Consider the following 25995-nt stretch of genomic DNA (forward strand, 5'->3'; position numbering starts at 1 on the left):
GTCTCAAACTCTAAAAGCAAACCTAATCTGTGTTATTGATTGATTTATGGTAGTAATCACATTTATTGCCTCTTCATCAGACCTTTGTCAGTGTGGACGTTGAAAAAACAGAAGTAGATGTGTTTACACTCTCTAACACAGAGAGGTGACAGGGGCTGGAGGTAGAAATGGCTTCATTAGACAGAGGACAGAGACATAAATGGTCTTTAATTGTGGAGAGTGATGACGTTAGTTTGGAGGACAGTCTGTGAGACCACAGGTGGGCTAATGCAGAGGAGGAGGAGTAGGAGGCAGCCACAGGGGACTAATTATGTGGTCATATATATATATATATATATATATATATATATATATAATATATATATATATATATATATAGTAATACTGAATGTACATAGGTGAGTGTTAAAATATGCAAACACTCTGACACTGAGTCATAATGAGATGTAATGTCATCATGTAGATTTACTGAAAAATGTCTAGAAATGTAATTTAAACTGGTCTCCTGAGGAGATGCCATGTATCCAACATCCTTTTTTAAAAATACAGAATGAGGAAGCACAGAGCTGTCAAATTAATTAGACAGTCTACCTCAAACCCAACAAACACAATGACATTTAAATAAAGAGGCAAATCAGAAGAAGAGCAGGATCCCATTCTGTGACATTCAGTCAGTTTTAAAACCTGCGCCGTTAAATCCTCCTGCACCAAAACCTCTCCGGTATCGAACTTCAACATATTCAGCAGAAGCTAATAACACACATCTGCTTTTTGCAACATTTCCTCCCCAAACTAATGACTGACTCATGCAAATGAAAGATTAGAACACCCATGATGCATCACTGAGCAAGAGCATGCAACCATTCATGAATATACAAATAAATTAAATTAACAAATTACAAAATAAAGGCATCACATCACCTGTAATGTACTGATACTGTAGATGCTGTTTCTGGAGAGGTATCAGTTGCACAGGACTTACTTATTACAGGACATTATCCACTGTTAATAGTTATACTTTATAGACTAATTTGGGTTTATAGCAGAGTCATACAGCTAACTGAAGTGCAGTCACATTCAGTGGACAGTGAAATATAATGGTGCTCTGATGAAGAACACTAAGTCTGTTTATATTACTTTGTTTAATTATTAATTGACGAGTTTTATCACTGACCTCGGGTTAGTGCAGAGATGAACCTGGGCTTCACACATGATAAAACTGGCTGTAAAAATGATAATAATTCATAACAGTTAATTTGAATAATCAAAATAAATTAATGTATTTGTTTCACCACAGTCTCTGTTGTGTTCTGTAGTGATAGGTATTGACTCAGTGAGGCTGTATCTGTGTATTTCTTTTACTGCAGCTCGCAGCCAGCCTATGGGTGGCAGGCGGAAGAGGTGAAGAACGGGGCGAGGGGGAGGGAAGAGAGACATAGCTCGAGATGGAGAGAGAGAGAGAGAGAGAGGAGGAGAGAGAGAGAGAGAGTGTGTGTGTGCAGGGTGCGCTCCATCCACAGCCTCAGTACACCGGACTGTCATCCCTGGAGCGGCCGCCTGCATCTCCACCAGCTCTCTGCTGCTTCTCCTCGGGTTTTACAGTCAGCGGATGTAACATGGAGCCGATCTGAGACGCACAGTCGAGTCTCAGCACTTTGTCTTACTACAACAAAAACAAAAAACTCAACTAATTCTCTCAGAGCTCGTCCGGCTGAGTCAGAATAATGATGGAGTACTGGAGGCAATGCGCGCTGTGGTTAATAAATTGCAAGGTGCTCCCGGCGAACCACCGGGTTACATGGGAGTCTGCTCAGGTATTTGACTTGGCCAGACCCTCCGGGATGGGGTCCTCCTGTGCCATCTGCTCAACAACCTGAGACCCCAGTCCATCAACCTGAAGGAGATCAACCTCAGACCGCAAATGTCACAGGTAAGAGACGAATGTCCACATCTCCAATGTCTGTTCTTCGCTTCGTTGCCAAACTACAACTTAGCCCCGATGGAGAAAGCGCAACCAGACCACGGCAGAATTATTCGAGTTTAAAGTTTTCTTGGGTCTCGGCAGAAGTACATTTACAGAAGGAAATCACTGAATTTAATTGTGAATGAGAATACTTGATATATAAAATTCGGCATAATATGTTCCTCAAATTAGCCCCCATTTTCAGGGAAATTTTAACTTTTTAAAATCTTGGTTACACCGCTCGCTACCGCCTCCACCGTGTATTCCGGTGGCGAAAAACCGTACAAATGACAAGTCATAAATGATAGTAGCTGGAATTTTATTCACTTCATTTAGTCCATGGTTGTCTGAGGAATATATGCCGAACAAAAAAGGTGATTATTACATATATGGTGGCTCATTGTTAGTGTTTTTTGACGGACGTAGTTTGACAGCGAGTTAAGGAAACTTTAAACTGTCAAAGAATTAGACGAAGTTTGGTGCCTATCGAACTGGACCAACTTGATGCTGTATCAAAGTTATATTATGAGCGAAAATGACAAAAATCCGACTTCCTCTGATTCTTTGTAGAATCAGCTGCATATAACATGTATTCAGAGACAAGGTTGGTCAACACTGAACCATTATGTTCTCAGGGCTCCTCAATCTGCCCTCTATAGGTGATGTAGACACACAGTGGATGTAGGTGAGGTGACAATAAGGTTTTGTTATGGGCAGAGAAGTGAATGTATCTAATAGGACCGACAACATGTGTAAAAAATATGATGTTTTATTACTGATAATCCAAGCAAATAAGGTGGGTGATGTGTTGTGTTTGCGTGGTCAGATAGATAGATAGAGGGATGGACAGACGGACAGAGAGCTGTGGCCACGTGGCTCCTGTTTATCAGATACCATCTGCTTCAGTAACAGGACAGCCGGAGCTCGGACCAGATTAATATTCTCCTTCATAACGGTGAATCTGGGCTTCTGGCTCGGTGACAACACACAGTGAGGTAGACACTCACCTACTGGGCCTGCAGACCTGCTGTACATTAATTAGAGCGTGCCAGTAACCCCCCCCCGCACACACACACACACACACACACAGACATTCAGTCATTCATCCTAATGCACTCATCTCATCCAAACAGGTGACTATCAGATATCATATCTTTTACTGCACAACTTATGGAGACAGGCTGGGGTGGGGGGTGGGGGGGCTCAGGCTTGTTTCCTGGAAAAAACACTCTAAACTCAATGTCACAGTGACACGGGTCAATATGATATGATGCTGTTACCACTCTGTCACAGTCGAATTGGATTATATGCTGTTTGACTGGAGCACACAGGTCAAGTGGACAATTTAAAAAAGCACACAGGACTTTAATGTCGTCAGTGGAAGTGGAAATCATCTGTGGAAGGATCTGTTTACTCGTAGATCTCAGAGAAAACTAGATTGGGGCTGTAAGAGGAGCTGATTGGTCCATTTACTGTTAAGAGTTATGCTCGAACCAATACAATTACAAACATCAGTAGTTGAGTGTTTGCTGTTAGCCATGACATAATGCCATACAATGGAACTGCCATGTGTAGAAGGGTGGTGAACCTAACGTACGCTCAGTGCCTGGCCTGGCTTAGACGGGGTTATTTATAGGCAGAGTTTGTTTTATGCATGGCTGCATGACTTACTCACACTGAGCCAGTGATAAAACTACAGTCAGAGGCAAATCAGCATTAGTAGTAGGCTGAGGTTCAGTACTGTATATTTACAGTGTGCATGTGAGCATTTGTTGTACACAAGCATTTTACTGCTATTGGGTTTACTACAGTGTTTTTCAACTGCATTTCCCATGGGTCCATCTGTCTATTAGATACTATGTCCAGCGGGAAATATTTTTCTGGTAAAGGGGGGTTTCTAGGTGGTTCTCATTTCTTTGCCTGTTCAACCATGGTGGTTAAACGGTTCATCAAAACCAACTTCGTCTTTCTTTAATGCAAAAAAAACGTGAAGTACATCACTTCCTGTTCACCAAAGGATTTTTACCAGGAAAAACTACTAGATTCTGCTCATAACAGCAGTTAGGAATCTGTCCATAGTTTGAGTCTCAGGTGTGATGAATGGTGTTAAAATGTACACACTAATTCTGTGAAGATTTACCACAGCAGGTCATATGTGTGTCAGTGGATCAGGGCTTGTGTCTTCCCCTTTCACACACATTCACACCACGTGATGTTGATAGCACCTCCCTCCACCAGCACACCACTACTCAATGTCAGAACCCCCCAGCAACTTTCCTCCCTCTGTCTCCCCCAAAGTTACATTTACATAACTGAGGGTGGAGTTGTCCCCCCCTCTCCCTGCATAATTCATGAGGGCTGTGGCAGATACTTTATTATTGGCTAGTGTTAACACATGGGACGCCGCCGTGGCCTCACCCATGGGACCCATGAGATGGAAAGACAAAGGCAGTGAGGGGACAGGGCTACAAAGAGCTGTCTGCCTCCACCGAGGCATTTCTGAGGACAAAAAGGGCCCTGAAGGGTTCGTTTGTGGTGCTGCGGTTAGCGTAATTAAAGCACAATGCATCAGCAGCTCTGGAGGGTTCACATGTGTGATGTTAGCATCAGGACGGGCTGTTTATCACTCTGCAGCAATAACTGTGTGTGAGATTTGTGAGTCAGTTTAGAAATGGACTTGAAAAGGCAACAAAGGGGATGGAAACACAGTCAGATTATACAATGAAGTAGCTGGGATAAGTCCATTTACTGGTGAAATGAGTAGATCTGTTTCTTATGTGAGTGCAATGAGCAAATATTTGATGACCGGACAGCCCATGTTTACTCTGTGTATGCATGCATGAAACTGTGAAGTTTACAAGCTTTATGATGAAGAGCTCAACGTTCTAGTAACGGGTTTAAGATGAGTATAAAGCAAAATATTTACCCTCTTTGATCGTTGTTTTACAGGGCTGTAATGAACCATTTACAGAGTCTAGACACATCTCAACCACAGCAACTGCTGCATTTTGCTTTTCTACCAGAGAAAAAGCCACATAATCAGTGGTTGTTTTTGTCCCGCTCTCTGGAAATCAGGGCTTTAGCATGAAGAGGAACTATGGATTGCTTGTCAAACATAAAACATGCACACTTTCCATCCGCCTTTTCCTTTAAAAAATTTGGGTTGGTGTTGTGCTGAATCTCAGTTTTGACTGAGACAACTACACATATCTTTCAAACACTGCTTGTAGGAGTATTTACCTTCTTGAATGGGCATTTTTTTTCTGTCTGACGCTGCTAGTAAAGAGGAGTGCTAAAAACAAACCAGCTAGCAGACAAGCAGAGTGTGAGAGAATGACTAGTGCAGCCACTGATGCATCCATGTAAAACACACATACAGCTGCGTGCATATGTAAACATGACCTTGTGTTGGTGTGGTCAGTTTTATTACCAATGGATTGAAATAATAGGCCAGGATTATGAGCTGCAGATTCAGAATGAGAACAGCAGCTGAAACCTTCTCTCACAGACCAGACCTCTCGACATGCACAGGAAATCAGGAAATGGAATAGAGGAAGGAAGTGAAACTAAACATGCGCTTGATCAAGCTCAGACCAAAGCACCGAGATGTCAGACACAATGAAGAGAAAAGCCGCCTCTCTCTTCACTCAGAAAAAAACCCTACTTTGCTCTTGAGAGAGTCGGTTTTTAAGACTTCAAGGCCCGTTCTTCATTTTTGGAAAGTGAAAGTGAGAGAAAGACAGAGCATGAGTAAGAGTCAGGTCTAATTTTAACAAGCGTCAAATGGCAGAGAGTGGTTCACAGAGCAACAGAGTACATCAATACACAGAGAAACCAGAGAGAAAACACTTCAGAAATTTCACACTGACTCTAGACCGACACAGAGCTGCCATGAAGACTTCATTAAGTCAGCTACGACTCAGTCATCTGTTTATTTTAATGCAGGATACAGAAACGTACAGTACACAGAGCTCATACATGTGATTGATTTATTATGCTGGAGCAGATGTGAGCCATGTGTTGCCATGTGAGAAGACAGCTCCTGTCATAAACTCTCTCTACTTTTTATTATTTAGATTCTGTACAATAAATAACATCACTAATGGATGGAGGACGCAGAGTCACAGGTTTCTAGCAGGTGTGACAAAATGACCTGAATCTGACTCTCAGAGACCTCAGCAGGCGTATTACATCTGTACATAGAGTAGACTAAGGTATGTATATTTTATCAAGCTGAGACTAAAGTTGTGTGATGTCAGACAGTGAAGAGAAAAGCTGGTTTCACACAGTGAACTCTCCAAACAGCAGGCTTCAAAGACTCCGCTCCTCACTCGCAAAGACAAAAGTTAGAAAGAGATAGCGTGGGAGAATGAGACAGACTGAGAGTCCTTATTCTGCAGAAGCCAAAGGCAAATCAAGACATTTCCTCTGTCAGTCACACAGACTCAGGCAGCAGGAGTTAAATAGACAAAAAATCAAATAAAACATCTAAAATATGACCATGTAAGATGTTTCTTTAATTTTACAGGTTTGGGTTCAGATGATTGTTAAAGTGGAATTTACACACTGACTGAGGTGTAAAGTACCTGATAATAAACCAGAAAAAGGTCAAAGATAAATGAGGTGTAACCATGTAAAGTCACGCGGTGAGTGCACACACACACACACACTCTCTTCTTCCTCCTTCATCCATATTCACTCTGGATATGGAAACTTAACACTCAGCTGGACTTCCAGGTGTAAATCAGTAACAAGCATCTCCTCAGTCCAGAAAACCAGATTTATTAGACACTATATTTGAAATAACAAACGTATAGAGCCACTGCCATCACATTTTATTTGACATTTTCAGGCTATTTTTTATGTGATTTTTTAGGGGACCAAATCATTGTTTGTCTGTGGTTTGTAATCAAGTGAATCTAATTAATATGTGAAATATTCTTTTATGTGGAAGTGACAAACCAATCTGACTCTCATGTGGCAGAAACTTGTCTGTAAAACTTTCAGTGCATGTGACGTTCGTAAAAGCAGAATTTGCTTGATTTTACTACTGTTTCCCCTTTTTTTTGGCGTCCATTGTTTTTTGTAGAAAATTTTCCTCCTGGGTTGTTTCAGCGGAAACAATAAGGCACAAAAATTATGGGTCAGATTTGATCATACCTCATACCTGACATCATCTATATGTTATTCATACTGATATTTAACTCATTAAATTTGCGTTAAATTAAAATATGCAGTGTGTGATGACCCCCCAGTTCTCAGTTGCTCGGCTGCGCTCATTGATTGATGTTGTAGAGAGCATTGCACCAGTCAGTGTGCAAACACCACATTACTGCAGCCATGCATGCTACGGTGGTACAAGGCATCACAGCCTCCGTTTACTCTCACAGTGCAGCGTAACGCAGCGACATCGGTTTGTTCTGCCGTGTCATCACAATGACATGCATATTCATGTGCTGCTTTATGTACGCTGACACAGAGGCAGATATCTCCAAAGACAAGACTATGGTGCACCTCATTTGTCCGCTGACCTTTCATTCTGTCACCAAGGTAACCACAGCCAACCGGTAAAGGCTCTGCTCCGGTTCACATTAAAGTATAGATAATGTATATGCTGATTTTATTAGGTGATATTCAGTGGTGGAGAATGTACCTGCAATCAATGTTTATTATGTTACAGAGTTGTGGCGTGGAGTTAATCACAGCTGAGTGCTCTGAAAGCTCAGAGAACGTCAATACTGTCTATTGTCTTTACTGGCAAACTATCATCATCAGGAGTGACATTTAAAGTGTAGTGAGGAGTTCACCCACAGCAGACCACACCTCCCAGCTCACAGTGTGATTACACAAACACAAACAGAGACATTAACCAGTGATGATTTTTTTTTGTTTGATGGAAATCTTGTGGAGGACACAGCGCAGTCAGGAATTGTACATGTTTATCCAGATGATACCAACCTACAGCCAGCAGCAGAGTGTGTGCAGCCTTCTCCTGTCAGGTTCACTGTGGTGGAAACCTGGAGCCAGGCGAGGATGGGAGGACTGTATCAGGACTTCCTAAGACCTCTGGAGATACGGCCTAAATAAACACTGTGTGCACACAATATACATATGTGAGGACCCAGTATGGATATGGATGAAGCCTGCTGCAGATTATTGACCCCATGTCTTATCCAGCAGGGATAGTTATGTATAAGGTGTCCTAAGCTGAGCGCCTCTGGGTGGAGGTGATGGATGACTGTTGTCTATTGGAAACAGGAATATCCTTATTTGTGTAATGGAGACAGAGAGGCGAAGAGTAAGAAACCCTACAAAGAGCTGAAAGAACTGTTGATAGGCTTCCACAGGATGTTCTTGGTATTATTATACAGAAATGTACAGAGCTGACAGAGGCTCTAACTTGCCTGGAATGAAAATCAGCAGAAACACTGAGAGAAAATGAACAAAGTTGCAGTTTATTAGCTCAAATGCTAAAGCATTGATACTGTGTCAGCCTTCAAAAACCCATATTAGTCAAACCCCACATCTGAGTGGGCACAGACACACATGAGTTAGACAGCAGCAGACCAGCCTCTGTCAAGCAGCACAGCAGAGCATTATTCACACTTTTTAAACACAATCTTCCAGGAGGTAGAAAATGAGGGGGAGTAGAGGGAGGAGGAGCAGGAGGAGGGATAATGTCTGCTCACCATTCACGCTTCACTGTTGTGCATTTGTACTTGTGGACGTTTTATTTAGTGCTTCACTCAGTTTATATGATATTCAACTCTCCAGTCTCTAGATCGCCTCACCCCCCCCCCCCACCCCTTTACCCCTAATAAAGCTTCTTTTGAGCTGAAACTATTTGATCTGTGTAGCCAATAGGATTCATATCTCACACAGTAACACTGATTCAATTCCCTTGTCTGGTGGGGGGTTGAATAAGCTTTGTGTATATGTGGGGGTCACCAAGGTTAAAACCAGGATTTAATGGAAAATGGCTGCAGAGACACTTATTGGTGTTGTGGAGGAGGCACAGAGGTGGAGGTGTGGGGGGTGGAGGGGGCTGGGTTTTCCCTCATGGCCTTATTCTCATTGAGAGAAAGTGAGAGAGCTACGATATGCATCTGTCTACTCAGTCATGGTCGGGTGTCAGGAGGCCAGTCCTCTGTGATTTTTCATTGTAAATGTCTCAGCAGCTGATCTGCCTGTTTGTGTTTTCACCTTTATTCATGTTAATGTCGTCAGACGACCTTGAGAACATCACAGAGTAACGAGCAGTAACCAGGCTGTGTCTGTCATCTCAGCAGATGGCTGTGATGCCGTTTGGTTGTTTTCCAACACAGAGATGAGGAAGAGGAAGAGATTTAGTGGTTCTCTTGTTGTGTTTGTTGTGTTTCAACGTGGTCAGTGATTTTTTCAAAACTGTGCTTGGGCAACATGTGAGGCAGATTGTCTTTACCTTTATGAGAGGATGTGGCTATATGAATCTGCTGCGTGACTACAGCCTCAGTCTTGTTTAAGATCTGAGGGAACAGTTTGACATTTTGGGAAACAGCCAGCAGCTGGTTAGCTTAGCTTAGCACAAAGCCTGGGAATGGGGGAACAGCTAGCGTTGCCTTTTCCTCTGAAGCTCACCACGCAACACATTCTGTCTCTTTTTGTTTAATTTGTATAAATTCCAAAGTGCAAAAACAACAACTGGCTGATTCTTTTTGGAGTTTACCTCAGTGACTCTATGAAAACTGAACTGTTTGTAACCCAGCTGCTGTTCCTTTCTTTTCTTTCTTATTCCTGGAAAATTAAAACTTGTGAGAGATACATTAGCCTGCTGCCATCTATTATGTCTGTAGTCTCACAGGAAGTGAAAGTTTCTGCCATTTGAACCTGCCACTTGAGGGCAGGGCAACGAGTTGCAAAGACAACACGGATGTATTGTCTGTATGCAACAGACCTGTAGCAACATTAGCATTCCTGAGGGGTTGCGTAGTTATATACCAGCTTATTCTGATACAGCCTCGTTCACTCTGTCACTGGTCAGTGGGGGCATATGTCATCACAGTCCTGAAAAAACAGAAAACAGCAATACAATAGTCGCTCACCGGACATGTGATGAGATAAGAGGTGATAAAGAGGTTGTCACCATTGGCAGGGGTTATTCAGAGTCATGAAAGTAACTGGAAAAAGTGACTGGAAACTCTGTCAGCTATGTCAGTGTTTTTCAGTCTTCTCCTCTGTGGGTTATCGCACCCTACACCAGAGAGGAGGACAGAGTGAAAAACTGCTGACCCCTGCGTTATGTTGACAGTATTTAATTAATTTAAGTCTGGCCTAAGACTGTCGGCTGTGATGACCCCAACCGCACACTGAGAGACAGCATTGGTTTCGTCAGCGTCAGCAGACCTTCGCCTACGTTCCACCGCCCATTTCCTGGTTCCACGCCTGTCAAAAGCTCCAACATGACATGGATGTGACCTGATCACTTGGATTGTGATATGTCATCCAGCGGTTAGGACTTGGTCTGTGCACATGATGTCATTCACAGAGGACAAAATATCTCAGCAGGGAGTAGACGCTGACAGACATGTACTGTGTGTCTTATTAGCATTTTCTCCCGTTTTCTCCTGTTAGCATTTTCTCCCATTACATTGCTTCTGCATGGTTTCCTCCTGATAATTTTGCCCTGTGCTCCCCCACACCGCTGAGAGTGAGCATGAGAGAGACAGACAGACAGAGGGAGAGAGAGTGAGCTTTAAACACCAAATTAGATTCTTTGCCTTGATTCCTTCTGCAAGAGACTCATCCATTTGATTGTCATTAATTGATGCTCAGAAAGGTTTACACAGTGAGATGGCCAAACTCTGGCTGTGTTTCATTGCGTAGATCTATGAGAGAACAAGAACAGGATTTCATTAAGCTCCACAATGCGCACGGGGGCCATAAAAGGCTCCAGCTTGTTGCTATGGAGCTTTGACTTGGATACTTGATACTTATTGTGGATACAGAGCACGACCTGGCTCATATCAAAAGCACAGCAGTGAGATGGCTTGTCGTAAAGGAATATTTTTTTGCCTTATATTCCAGATGGTTGGTTTTAGAAATGAAGTGCACTGGGATTTTAAATCCTCCACACACTGTTCTTGTGTAAGCCATGCAGTTTTATCAGAACTGAGCCAGTGTGTGTCTGGAGCTTCCTGCTGCGATGCTGCACCGTAATCTCTCTTTAATTCCTTATTCTACACAATGAGCATATTTGCTGGTTTCACCGAATGCAAAATAGGTTCACTAACATTGTTGCTTATATTTACCCTGGATGTGGTTCAGTTCTACAGCAGGGCGGCAACTAATGATTATTGTCATTATCGATTAATGGGCTGATTATTTTCTCCATTAATAAATTATCTGTTCTCTCCATAAAATGTCACACGGTAGTGAAGAGTGCCTGTTATTTCTCACGGTCCAAGTTCAAGTCTTCAAATGACTTGTTGTGTGTAAAACTTTCTAATCAGGTATGACAAAAAAAGCATCAATATCTCACATCTTAGAAACTAGAACCAACAAATCATTTTACCAGAAATATCAATACCATTGTATGTACAGTATAATTGGTTGATATTCATTCTTCTTTAAATACGCAACATAAATATAAATGTTTGATCAGGATCCTGTAAATATGTAATGGGATATCTTATAGTTGTCAGTGTCAGTGTTCAATCTGTGACAGTGTTTCTAACGATCTCAAACATATCTTCATTAATCTGCAGCTGGTTGTTAATCATCAGATGACATATCCACTCTCACGTCTTTGTAACTGTGAAAAGCTGATTTATCATTCATCTCATAGCATTCAGTTACTCTGGTTGAAATAACCAGTTTTAGTTTAATACTGTTCAGGTTTTTTGACCTTAACGTGCCACTACCAGTTTTTCTCAGAGCTTCCAGCCACAGCTCATGGTCTGCCTCAGTGGATGAAGCTGTTTTCTTTCTTGTTTGTCACTTGTCAACATTCAACATTTTTTATGAAGCTACTGCCAGCAGCTGCGTACCGTAGCTTAGCTTAGCATAAGACCAGTAAAAGTTGGCGTGTCTCTGTCCGGAGGTACTAAAATTAGTCCATCAGCACCTCTAAAGCATGTGATTTCAATAATTAACACTTACGTCTTATTTGGTTAATCTGTGTGGCCAGAGCAAGTGTTCCTGTTGAAATGAAGTTTGAAAACCGCAAACTCTCATTTTTACACTTCAGTTTTTTAAAAAAAGAAAATATGATGTGTTAATGAATGATCTTTAAAGGTGCATTTTGTAGAAACATTTTCTCATAACCTAGCACATACATTAAATAACAGAACGTCCTTTCAGACACCTCTCACACATCAGGCCATTCACTTCCTGAGAGATACAGCGATGCAGGAGAGGAGCTGACAGTGGAGAAGTTAGCAGCAGACTTATGCTGCTACACTCTGCTTAGTACAATTCCCCCTCTACTGTCTTCAGCTCAGTGCAGCACAGCATTGTCTTTCATATGTGCTGTGAGAAGCTGCTTCCCTCTGATAATATACTGAGGTCCTTTGGGACTCAGCAGAGACTCCAGGCAGACAAGATGTGCCCGTGTGATAAAAGAAAGTGATGTGTACAAGTGTAAACATTCAATATTATTCACTCGCTGCTTGCTCGCTGCTTCATGCTGCCTCTAATCTGGAGCTCCCTGGCTGGGGGCTTTTCTCTCTTTTGTGAAGCATCTGTAAAGACTAATTCAATTGAAATGCAGAGGCATTTCATATTTGATGCACGGACATGCGCCATACAGACAAATCTGATCTTTGGACCACGAGGGTAAAGGTGTGTTATGAATAACAGAATAAGTTCGGCTGCTTTGCTTCCCCTCCTCCGCAGCTTTATTTTTCAGATGACACTGACAGGTTGTCAAACATGATCACACTCAGGCCTCAGTGCACACTCCTCATGTTAATAGTATGGCAGGGACCGGAGCTCTTTTTAAGGAACAGGAAATGGCTAATGAAATCCACTTCCTGTAAACCTGTTGCCCAATAAGAAAAAGAAGAAGAAGGAGGGTGATGATGAAGCATTGTTAGATGGAAACTTATCTCTGGAGAATTTGAAAGAAGGTCAGAAAACACGTGCTGTTAGATGCAAGTAACTGTACTGAGCGACTTGTTGAGTTGGATGAATGACAGAAAACATTAAACTACAGAAGAGACTGAGGTTCTCCCAAGAAACTAAAACTTCAGTAATTCAGCAGCTTTTAATGATTAAAAAAGTCACAACATCATTTCAGACTTTTCACTGGTGAATCTCTCCTGTACCTGTCTGCAGCCTCGACTCTTAAAATCCTTTTTCTTGCCCTGTTTGAGTTTGTCAGTCCTCCTGTGTTTGTACTGCAGAACAGTTTCACTTGGCTTTGTTCATGTTAAAGCTGGTTCCTCGTACTGAAGCAGCCACAACGTCTCACTGCTCAAATGCACAAGCCACAACCACACAGCTGGTTGTTGTGTTTGCTGTGATATTTTGTTGTCAGTGTTGGCACCACTTTCATCATGCAGGCATCTGTTTGCATGAAGCCACTTTTCTCTTGTGTGATGATCTGCCTGTGACAGGTTCATATTTACTAGATTTGCATGTTGAGGTAAAAGAAAAGCTATTTCTTTCTAACAATACTCAACTCAAATCCACATTTACAGATGAGGTCATCTTTTGAACCCAATCCCGGTGCTATGGTGCAATGAACACCATTTCCTGAAACATCTCTTTCATCAGCATCCTCTTTTGTTCTATCCTGTATCAGCTACAGGAAGGCTAATGGGCGTCAGTCACTGATACTGCATGTTGGCTAACTGCAGTATGTTGACACTTTCCTCTTCCCTCCCTGCTGCACTCTTCATACAGACCTCAGAAAACCTTACCTAACACTGTGGCTGTATTTCTTAGTCCTCTCAGTGCTGTTGTGTTCTTGGGCAGCGTTCAGAGAATAATTTGGATGAATAGTTTCTGGAAGCCCCATTAAGATCATTAGCTGCAGGTTTAGGCTGCAGACGAGGCATTTTCAGTAAACGACCTTGTTTATTAGAGGAGTTACATTATTGATCCTTTGATTCAGTTTTTCTTGGTCAACATGCACCTGCACCTCAGGCTGCAGTTAAGCTCACAGTGTATAAAATGAGCTGAGGAGGAGATTCCTGGCCTTTTGTTTATTCTTTACTTTTGCCAACAACCTTTTTACTTCCTGTGGACATTTGACTCAAGGTGAACAGTCATTAGATGTGTAGATCTTGGTAGCTTTGGTCTTTCTGGAGAGAGTATTTTGTCTCCATATGCTGTGATCATCATCTTTTCAATGAAATAGAAACATCGGAGATAGACTGTGACAGGTGATCAGGTGAACTCTGGGAGCTGTAGTTCAGTATCAGTGAGCTCTTGGCACAGGACAGTGTAAATACCCCTTAACGTCTTTAATGTTTGTAAGGTCAGTCTGAACTGGACTTTTCTGCTGCTGAATTCGGTGTCAGCAGAGTGCCTGCCTCAGAGCCTGACTAACAGGGAGGTGAGGAATCACAACTGAACACAGTGGGAATGAATTACAGTAGTACTGAGCTGTCAAACTGCAACTATCAGGACAGAGCGCATATTAAAAGGAAGTTTTATGTGGAACTCCCTCAGCTCTTTTTGCTGATCCTGTGAAATTGGGTTAAACCTTGTTTTAAGTGCCTGATGTGCCTGGCCTGTTCACTGACATCTAATTTATGACTTCCAGTAAAGCCTGGAAGTTGTAACTGCAGTTTTAAATGAGGAGATTACATTGTTATTAGAACTGAAAGTTTTTAAAGTTTTAAAGTTAATGAGGCCTCAGCAGTGTGAGTTCATCAGATGAAGTGGATATCTTCCAAAGTTCCAGTCACTTTAATACAAACCCTCTTTTTATCAGTGTCCCTCCATCACAGCTCAACAGAGAAACACAAAGACAAGATGTTGAAATAAAAACACCAACATTAGATATATATTCATATATATATATTAGATATATTCATATATCCAGACAGCTGAAACCTCCTGTCAGCTTCACATACAGAACAAGGGCTGTGGATTTAGTCTCTGTCACTGACAGCTCATTAGAGAGAGATCTCTGAGTGTCCAGTGTGTCATAAATCTGTTTGTTGCTCACATTACTGTAACAGTGACACCACACCATATCAGGAGGAGTAAATCAGATCTGCATTTCTCTCCCCTCTGTTGAATAGTCTTTTCCTTATTAGCCACCACTCCATTGGCCTATTTCTACAGGAAATACATCGCATTAATGAAGCACTATGCTCTCATGGTGCCTATAAAACAGATTCATCTATCTTTCAGAGCTGCGGTCCTCCAGTGTCCTTGGCTGCATGCTCTGATTACACAGCCACAGTGAAAGCCAGCAGGCAAAATAGAGAAGCAGCATCCAACCCATTCAGTCATTTTAAGTCACATAGCTGTTTGGAAATAAAAATGAAAGATAATAATGCATCCAATCAACTGTGCCTGTGGTATTATATTTACATTTCTATGTGAGTCTCTTACACATGAACCCTCTCTGTCTCTAACACAGTTCCTGTGCCTGAAGAACATCAGGACTTTCCTGGCAGCGTGCAGCGAGACATTCGGCATGAAGAAGAGCGAGCTATTCGAGGCCTTTGACCTTTTTGACGTCAGGGACTTTGGAAAGGTAAGGCAGTGCTGCTTAGTCACACACACACACACACACACACACACACACACACACACACACACACACACAGATGGAGGTTTGGTTGCCTGCATCCTCCCTCACTGTGTGTGCCAGCTGTCCCTCCAGACTGAACTGAATTAGTCAAATGTGCTTTTACGCCCACTCTTGTCTTTGTGTCTAAGTTATGGAACTTAGTCAAAATTATTTATAAGCTCCTTTTTCTTTTTCTTTGACTCACATTTTAAATTATAATGAAGGTCTTAGAGCATTAAATCCAGTGTCTGTGTTTCTTTTTGCAAACAGTCTGTCCTCCAAACTGTGGCTGCCATATATTATCTTTGTTTAGTTGGTCCTGTCATTGTACCTGCAGTATTTTCTATGGCCTCTGGGCCTCTGGGACCTGCCATTACAGGTGCTAATAAACACAGTCTGAGGCCACATAGCAGCTTTCCTCACACTCCTAAATTAAAAAAAAAAAAAAAACTTTAAAAAGTCAGCATCATGACCCAGCAGTTTAATTGCTTCCTCTCATTAGAGTGAAAATGCCTCAGCATGCAGACTTTACGAGGGGTTAAAAGTCTGGCCTCGGGTTCATTACTTTGATAGGACTCTCAGTCTTTGCTTGTAATGCTGTGAAAGTGTCTGCAGCTCTGTGACAGCCCTGCTGCTGCCCACCCCAAGTCCCCAGGAGGTTTAATTAGACACTTCAGCCTTGAGCAGAGCGATGGGGTGTGTGTGTGTGTGTGTGTGTGTGTGTGTGAGGGTTGTGGTGGGGGGTGCCCCTCAACCCTGGTGCACATGATGTGAGGCGTTTATGGAATGACAGGGTCACGTACTGTAGCTTAAAATGTGAGATGTGTGTCAGAGGGAGAAACACAGGAAGACAGAGAGACATAATGATTGATTAGATGTCATCACCCACCATTAGAACGGCACTTAGAGCATCATGGGAAGCTATAGTCAGATCTATAATTGTAGTAATATCAGCCCTGCAATAAGCAAATGATTAATATCAGTAATATTCTAATTGTAGCAGAAGTGAAACACAAGGACTGTAACATCTGTTTTCCAATAAAAAGGAACAGCACACATATTTTGGTTTGGCTTCTTGTTATCAACATTTTTGTGTGGTCATCATTAGAGAAGAGTCATCACAAAACCACTTGACATGAAGAGAATAACTGACCATCGAATCAGACCTTTTATGATGAATGGAGAAAATAACTCTGAACATCTGTACTTCCCTTTTCATGGTAAATCTGCAGGTCAGGGAGTGACACTCCTCAAGCAGAGAATATACAGTTACTGCCTTCAAAATGAAGACCGTGACGGTCACAAGCGTTCACAGTGACAGACAGATATATGCGCAGGTTGACTCCTGATGAAGCTGCTGTTTGTTCCCATTGCTGAAAATGGAAGTTGACTAATTGGCCAATATCCTCTTAAAAATATTCACTTAATGAAGGCTTTGACTTACAAAAGATATGTTAATGCTGCGTCTCAGATGAACACATTAATGATGCAATATTCAAGAAAAAGAGCCACTTACACTCACAGTGCACTGTAGATTATGAAGAAATATATGATCCTAAGAATAGAGATGGGAGAATGAAAAAAGAGCTTTAGATATGGTCAACAGCTCATTTTTATCCACTCCTGAATTTTCCTTTTCTCTGGTGTGCTGAGCTGAATTAAGAAGCAGAGAGAATTAAGTCATCTATTCATTAAGTCTTCTATAATTAAAACACATTTGGACCGCTGGCAAGTTTCTCTCGTCATCCTCGTACGGAAATATTTTCACAGAAAATCTACTGAGGAACCAACACAGGCTTGATGAATCTTTGTCCTTAATGAAAATGATACTGTTAGATTTATGATTTTGAATTCCAGTGCTTCATATTTTCATTCCTGTTTGCATTTTAAATAAAACACAAACAGAGGATTCTATGGACTGAAGCTGCTACTGGAAAAGCCCATATTTATAAAAACACACAGTCCTCCGTCTGATCTGACTGATAGATTCCAGTTAATCACTTAAATCCAATTAATCAACAATAAAATATTTTATTCTCTAATATTATTTTATTCATTTGCTTCTCTCTAAGCTAACAGCTGCTGGCTGTAGCTTCATATTTAGCAGACAGATATCAATAAATATCTGTAATGTCAAAGTCTTACTCTAATATTAAATATTTTCTCCAGGTGTATAAGCACACAGAGCTCTGCTTAACAAATCTGCTTTTAGAGTATTACACTCAGAGTGATTCAGAGCCATGAATTCTCTCCGACAGCTCATATCACAACATTAATGTCAATACTTGTTAACAGGTTGAGGGTGAATCTCTCTGCCCAGTTAGTTTTTAGGATGAAATTATAAACTTTTATCTCCACCTCTCAGCACAGACTCATCTGCAGTTTTTCTGACGTCTGATTTCATCCTCGTTTCCTCCTGTCATTTCAGTTTGCTCAGGCTGAATGTTGTGACGACTCTCTTTAGTGAATCCCAAATTGCCCAGAGTGAATTTCACATCTCTGAAATTAGACAGAGAGCCCTGTAATCCTCGCTTGGCTGGTTCTGCAGAGGCTAATGGAATGAGGAGAGGAGGGAATGGGCGAAGCTGCCACTCACCTACAGTCCCAGTGTTTTTTTTTTCTTTTCGTTGTTGTTTCTTTTAAAAATAGTTGCTGGGCTACTGCTGAATAAAACATGACACGTGTTGGTTTATTGTAGAGTTTGTGTGGTGGTCTTGATGGCGTCTGTGTGAGGAGAGACAGGCTGGATATCTCACTCTGGACTTAAGCAGTTGTTGTGTGTAATTGTAAGGTGTTTCCCAGTCGACTGCTGTTATAGTAGGCATGTTTTCAGCTGAACTCACATGAGATCCAACTTACAGCCTGAAAACTCCTCCAGACTCCTCCACTTTAAAGGCAGAGGAGAAGGAAGAGTCCTTAGAAAACATAACTAGTGTCAAAAGGAGATGTGAAAGCTTGTGTGTCAGAATTTGTTGGTGTAGTGGGATTCAAAATGTGGCTGCACAGCGCTGTGATACAGGAACACTGCTCTGACAAATAGAGCAGGTCTGAGTGTCTGTAGCCCTTTCCCCTCAGTGCAGGAACATCTGGTTTGCACATCTGTCTTGTTGACACACGGAGGGTTGTGGGCTCTGTAGGGAGAAGAGAAACTTGGCTGCACAGGCCATGTACACACACTCTGATACACACCTGGCAGAGAGAGAGGAAGGCTGAGAGAGCACCAGAGTTAATGGTGTGACGTCTATAGATACTGAGAGCCACAATACCCTCCTGCTGTCTGATGTTTGTTTTTTAATGCAGGAGAGAAATCCTGAGCATTAAAGTTGTTTTTATTCTTTGTCTATTCTTATAAACAATGATATACAACTGTAGGTCTGCAGTGGAAAACAGTACAACATCAGTAACATAACAAAAGTGACTTTACTTTATCCTCAAACACATAAAACTGGATTTTAAATTCTGTTAGCAAACTGTCTTAATGTCTACAAATAAGGCTGCCATACATTTCTTCACTTACACCAAGGCTTCAATGACAGGAAATTAAAGATGAATCTGATGAAAAGCAAATCTAAGTACAGATGATGATGAGTGTGTAGAACAAAACCAGTCTCATTTAGAAAACTTCAGTGTTCTACATGTTGTTGAATCTGATCTGGTGTAAAAACATTATATATTATCCTTGGATGTGACATATTGAAGCTACATGCTGCTATCAACATTATCATCATCATCATCATCACTGAGATGAAATTAATAACTGTCTCACCTCTGGTTTATTGCTGATTCCAGTCAGAACAGATTCACAGTTCTGACCACAGTCAGAGTCACATGAGGGACTGTTGCTTCGTTCTTGGAAAAAGATATTGTCTCAGGCTGATATTAGATAATTTGGCATATTTTAATTTGGAGTCATACTGAAACGAGCCATAGTGCTGAGTGCTGTGCTTTTCATTCAGTCAGCTGTTTGTAGGGAGTCCTCACTGACCTCAGATCTGCAGCTCTCAGCCTTCACCACACACTCTTATCTCACGCTGTAATACACTGTGAAACTGTAATATCTGAAAAATGCACAGTGCAACTATGAACTAAATTCAAATAGTTGTGAAAATATTATCCTTTGGATTTTAGAAATGACTAAAGCTGGTAATTATAATACTAATTTCTAATTCCTAATTATTTATATAGATTTCACATGACTGCTAGATGCAGTATTTGCATCAAACATTATTATTAAAGTTACATTTTATTAAACATTTTTGACATTTAAAGAAATATGATTAATTTTGTGCCAAGTGTTAGAAGATTAATGCAAAACAAAAAATATTCATTTTATAATTGATTGACTGAAACAGAGAAAAGTAACAAATGATCATGTTTGAAAAGTTAGAATGGGGAAATTTATGGCACTTGGGTAGAAATGAACTTTAAGTTAATGAAAATACGTCTATTTCTTAATTTGAAGAATTTCCTATCATGGAAATTGGGCAATATGTCAGTTTTAAATGTAATATTAAACACTGAATTTAAAATGGAAACTCTGAGGAAAGACCCAGCTTCAGATCTCAGAGAAAGGCTGTGCAGAAGCACATCTGGATCAGTGATGAGCGCTCTGGGCTTCATGTGGGCTGAGTCCTACCTCAGATCATCTGCTACATTCCATTGTGTAGACAATGCAAATGATGCTGCACCACAGCTTCCTTTAAATATGCCTGGAGATGTCACACCTGCATGTGTTTAAGTGTATAATATGTAAATAATCTGACAATGAGACTGATGAGACTGTTTTTGCATCTGCATCTGACTCTGTTGGTTCATCTGCAGTGAAATCACCACGTTTACTGATTCTGAGATATTGGGTGACAGTGGTTTCTAGTTTTCTAACATCCTACCACCGCTACCAATCCACTCTTATTGTGAAGTGGTCTACCTCCACCTCCACACTCACCTCGTGGGTGACACCTTTGAAGAGGTTAAGATGGACGTCTGCACACAAAGACAGTGTGAGCTCAGGCCTGGTGGCTCTGCTCCTCTACACTGCCCCCCCCACCCATAATGCTGATTATGTTTTTTTTTTCCTGGTGGGGGTACAAACCGACAGAGCTGGGGGAGGGGAAATCAAAGGAGGAAGCAGACAGACAGAGAGGGTTTATTGATTGGTGTCTTCCTCCTCAGTTGACTGTGATAAATTTAACTGTGGAAACCCACTAAAGGCTGATGCATCTCTTCACACCCCCACCCCCACCCAGCATCATCTCCCCCCATGCCTCTTTCCTTTGTCCTTCAGCTGTGCTCTCTCCAGCAGATCTGTGTTGTCAGATATCAAATGTCTGCTACGTGCTAATGGACACGTGGGGTGTATCTCTGCACTGCATGGCTAAGCTGCAGTAACAGTGGTTTTAAGAGCAGCCATTACAGCCAGACCAGCGTGTCAGGTCATCAATATATTGGGCTGATATCAGCCTTTTATTAAAGATCACATCACATCAATGCCCATCAGTGACCACCACCTCTGAATATGGTCCAGGTCCGTCACTCTATCATCAAATTGATCAGCAGAAGGATCTTTCCAGTGTAGGAGGTTATACTTCATAGCTCTGTGGGTGTCTGTCAGTTAAACCTGCAGTGAAACCTTCAGCCTTCAGGAACTGTGAACCCACCTACAACAGATTCATTCCTCCTTTTAGACCGACTCTCTGTCCTCATACAGAACACAAAACAAATATACAGGAAACACCTGAATTATGTCATTACATTGGTGGTGCTTTGTGCCGTCAGAAACCCTTGTTGGTCAAAACGTGTGCAGCTGTGCTCAGCAGGTTTGTTTGCTCTGCAGAACAGATGCAAAACAACTGGTTGGATTTTTACTGGCAGACAGCTGCAGAGCACAGACTCTCTGGTAGACATTTTTACATGTAAATGCAGGTGTGAAAATCAATATTACCAGCAAATTATCATCATTCATGTTATCTGGTACATCTTTGAGAAAGCTCTGTGTAGTTGGCAGTCTGGATTATTTCTGGTAGCTGAGGTAATTATTTCTGGTCAGTAATACAGGGATGTCATCTGCAAACATGTAGTTTGATGCAGGAAGTCACAGTACGTATGTGGAGGGCTCAGCAAACAGATATTCACATTCATACTCCTTGTGTCAGAGAGTGTGTAGTCCACCCTGACTTACAGTGTTTGGGCTATAAGGAGAAAAGAGTCAAAGCATAGAATCAAATCTGCATCTTTCTTGCTGTCACACAACATGAGTTATTATATCACCAGAACTCAGTCGTTGCTGTGGAGAAAACCTTGCCCTAAAATCATTACCTCCAGCTCCAGTGTACATGCTGTGTCTGAAAGCACTTCCATGCTTCACTTACTTACAATTCATGGAGTTAGAATTGTCTCCAAAATAATTGGATGGAAGCTGCTCTGAAGCTGCTGGAAGCTCTGCGGATAATTCATCCAGTTCTCCCAGTGACTGAGTACATGACAGCTGCTTCCACTGGAATCATACTTCTCCTATCAACTGGTTTTCTTCGAGCGTGAATGCACGCACACATGTGCAGGAACACACAAACCCAGCGCTGGCTGGCAGTGGATGGCTCAGCCACAGAGCTCCCTGCCTCTCTGCTCAGCAGCTGTAGAGATGGATGCTCTCTTTGATTGTTTCAGGGTGTTGGAGAGAGAGGTCTTTGATGATTGAAGACATCTGTTTGATCCCGGTGTGAGCACACTGGATGTCTTAGCTGTGGCAACCATCACCTGATGGAGAGAAGGGGGCTCTGTAGGTGGAGTTCATCTCCACCCTTTAACCGCGCTGCTCTGCTTTTTACTATTTTTTACAGAGAGACCCTAAGATGACTAGTGTGGCTGCTGAAAGGGCAACCTTTTCCCCTTTTCAACCAACTTTGTATCATTACAGTGTCTAGTATATGTAGTATATAGTATATGTAAATGAACAGTTTACTTTCCCTTCATGTTGCCTATATTCAGTCTCCAGGGCTACTGATCGAACTCCAAATGAATGACCTGTGATTAGAATTTTTTGTAAAGCTGGATTCTGTAGTAATCAGAGAAGCAGTAGCACAGCTGTCTGATGGTGTGAATGCTCGTAAACATGGGAATCTTTCCCATCGTTACCGTCGTGACATGACATGAACACAGTAACAAGATGAGTGAAGCGTTAGCCTGTCTGAATGGACCACCTGTACGAGCCACAGAGACGTTAAATACAAGCCCCGCTCTACTACTACGCTTTAAGGAGAGAAGGGCCAGGTTTGCATATACACCAGTGATGCTTCTAAATCTCATCTTTTCTTGCTAACAAATCAGATTTCAGAACACATGGATGTTTCTCTGTCACATCCAGGTTCGAAAAATATTAGTAAACTAGTTTATGATAGTAATTGAAGCATGTGGCAGCAACCTCTTTGCTGCACCACTGTAAGTTTGAGTTATGTGTGAGTTTATTGGAGATTAAATGAAATTTGAGAAATATTGGCACCAGCATGACTGAGTGAGAGAAAGGCTGCCAGTCATCTCCACTGCCTTTCCAGTCGTCATACAAAAGGTAGAACAATTCTTCTCACATCGCTTCTCTGCCATTTCAAATGCCACATGGACCTTTGAAATGCGAATGAGGTGGATAAGATGTTTTTATGTGTGTGTGTGTGTGTGTGTGTGTTAGCAGTAACTCCCCTGAGGACTGACTCATCTCTAGTCTCTGTAAGCAGCAGGAAACAGGAAGAGGAAATGGTCACGACAGAGCCCCTCTGGAGCTGCTTCTCTCTGTATGCGTGTGTGGATAAATTCAAATGTAGCTTCAGGTGTAATGGTGCTTTTTGGTGTAATCTGTAGATATGACACACAGACAGAGATGTTCCACTGCCACTCATGACGTTAAAATCAAAAGTGTCTCCCCTGGTGTGTTGTGTTTCTCACCACAGCCTCATGGGAGCAACTGTCATGACCTGTATTTTGTGTGTGTAAATGAGACAACTGGACTTCCCCTAAATTTCCTGAGTGTGTCGTCATGTCAGAGACTCTATTAAATGCCCACTCACTCTGTGACCGGGCCCTGGTCCCTGGAAGTGGAAGTGTTTGTGTGTGAATGTGGCAAAGAAACAGATAGGGGGGGGCTCAAAATGGAAAACTGTGTGTTGTACATCATTGCCCCATAACAGTTCAAAGGGAATGTCCCATTGAGATGTGGATCATATAATCACAGCAGGTAGCTCCACTGAAGTACAGCACAAATATTTGATACGTTTTAATGTCTTCCCTCTGTAATCTTTTGTACAAATCAAAGTTTTCATGATTCTTTTTATTGTAGAGCTCTGCACACACATCATCTTGTTGACTGGCAGCATTCAGTGAACAGTGTGAGTTAACAGTCATTATTCTTATGGGGACCTTAGTGTGAAACTTTGCATCTCCTTGCTGGGTATTGAGGTTACCTGGCCACACAGGCATGCCAGGTATTTATAGGCCACCGCTGAGTCTGGGCCAGCCAGAGAGCATGTGAAGCTAAGCCACCGTGGTCAGGATCAAAGACGACCAAGACTGAAGTGCAGGTCTACAAACCAGCCCTCCTCCCCTTGCTGTCCTACTTTCTGACAGCTTTTTTCTCCCCGGCTTCACGACTGAGCGCTTTGCTACCTGAAACTACAGGAGAAAGACCTACTTCTCACTGTGACTAAAGAATACAGAATAAGGTTAGACTGATGTATGGGTTTCTAAGGCTGATACTAGGCTGTTGTTAGAAATGTGATCAGGTAAGTCAGTGAGGAAACTGTTTGATATAAGACCAAATCAATTTATTCAGTATCAAATAATTGTAATATTTATAGTTACCATAGGATACCCTAAAACTGAACTCTTCAAATATAAAAAATACACTACTCATATGTATAAATATAGGTTTGTTTACAGTGTTATTTTTTGGAACAGCATGCCTGGATTTGAGTGCAGGGTTTTACTGTTCGTTCATGGTCTAAATGTTATTTCAGAGGCTTTTCCACCGTGACATGAAGAAAACATCAGGACACACAGCCATGCTGTGAGGGTGTACTCAGGTCACAGTGACAGCACCAACATGCTGATATTTAGCAGTGTTTGGCTGAATCAAACATGTCCCCTCTGGACCTTTTGGACTTGTGTTATACGAACAGTGACGTCTTCACCGTCACTGTCACGATGTCAGATCTGTGAAGCTGCTGGACCATGAGGGGATGGACTCAGATGAAGTGCACTATGAGACAGGACATAAAGACCTCATGTGTTCTTTGGAGATCAACTGAAATGTTGACCCTTGAACTCATAACAAATCCAAATATTTCAGTCTGGTCATGTTCTTTGTGTGGAATATAAAACTTTGTTACATCAATGAAGAAAATAACAGAAACAAATATCTTACATGATAACATTCATAACACTGTGCAGACTGTCTGGAAGTCTGCAGAGAGTCCACTTGAGGCCCCTTGTAGACTTGATGGATTGTGGATTTAGACAGACTGTCTGGACATTTGGATCAGCCATAAATTTTTACTTTGTTCACCATCTTCAGCATCATCAGCCTGGCACTAAATGAAAAGTCAGAGAACAAACTAAAGTTATTGAAATATTTCCTATAGGGACCTTGAATATCTGTAACAAATTTCATGACAATCTATCTTATTAGATTTTGAGATATTTCAGCCTGGACCAAAGCAGTGGAAGGACTGACAGACATGCTGCTAGCATGGCTAAAAAAAGCTTCTGTTTCACCCTGCTCGAATAAATGTCAGGAAAGTGATACACCTGTCCTGGACTTCAGAAACACACCAGTCAAACTCAGCTCTGCTCTTCAAACACACAGAGTGGAGCCGTAAGATCCAGACTCACAGACTGTATGATGTGCATTTAGATTCAGAACATGAACTGTCCACGGTCAGCGTTCTCTTCCAGATGGGCAGCCATACACTGAGATGAACTGATGTTTAGATTCTTCATGTTTATTTCCCTCCCCTCAGTCCACTATCTCCCTGCTTGAGGCCAGATTCTTTTGGGCGCCCGCTGGCTTCATCTAAAAGAAGAGGAGTGAGGGTGATTTTATTTTCAACAAGTGCAATCCGCGTCTCTGACACATCTTTAAAAACATTCTCCTAAATCTTTCATGAGGTGCCGGAGGCTGCATCTGTCCTCTCTTCATCGTATCTGAACTACAGCAGTGAATGAGATTTCACAGGGACATTTATGTTCTTCTGATCTCGCTGAGATGTTTTTCTGCAACATAAAGATCCTGCAGGAGCCACGCAGACGACCGTATGTATGT

The 25995-nt window shown here is 41.8% G+C and overlaps 1 protein-coding gene across 1 annotated transcript in view; it reads left to right on the top strand.

Annotated features, from left to right (window-relative positions):
* The first annotated feature begins 1436 nt into the window (after positions 1 to 1436).
* LOC108898231 (guanine nucleotide exchange factor VAV3) overlaps positions 1437 to 25995 on the top strand; it is an 80970-nt gene continuing 56411 nt past the window's right edge. The window contains 3 exon segments of the mRNA XM_018698144.2: positions 1437 to 1827; positions 1830 to 1930; positions 15540 to 15656. Coding sequence (XP_018553660.2) covers positions 1725 to 1827; positions 1830 to 1930; positions 15540 to 15656 — 321 coding nt within the window. The 5' untranslated portion in view covers positions 1437 to 1724.

The sequence above is a fragment of the Lates calcarifer genome, linkage group LG24, assembly GCF_001640805.2.
Source record: "Lates calcarifer isolate ASB-BC8 linkage group LG24, TLL_Latcal_v3, whole genome shotgun sequence".
NCBI lineage: Eukaryota > Metazoa > Chordata > Actinopteri > Centropomidae > Lates > Lates calcarifer.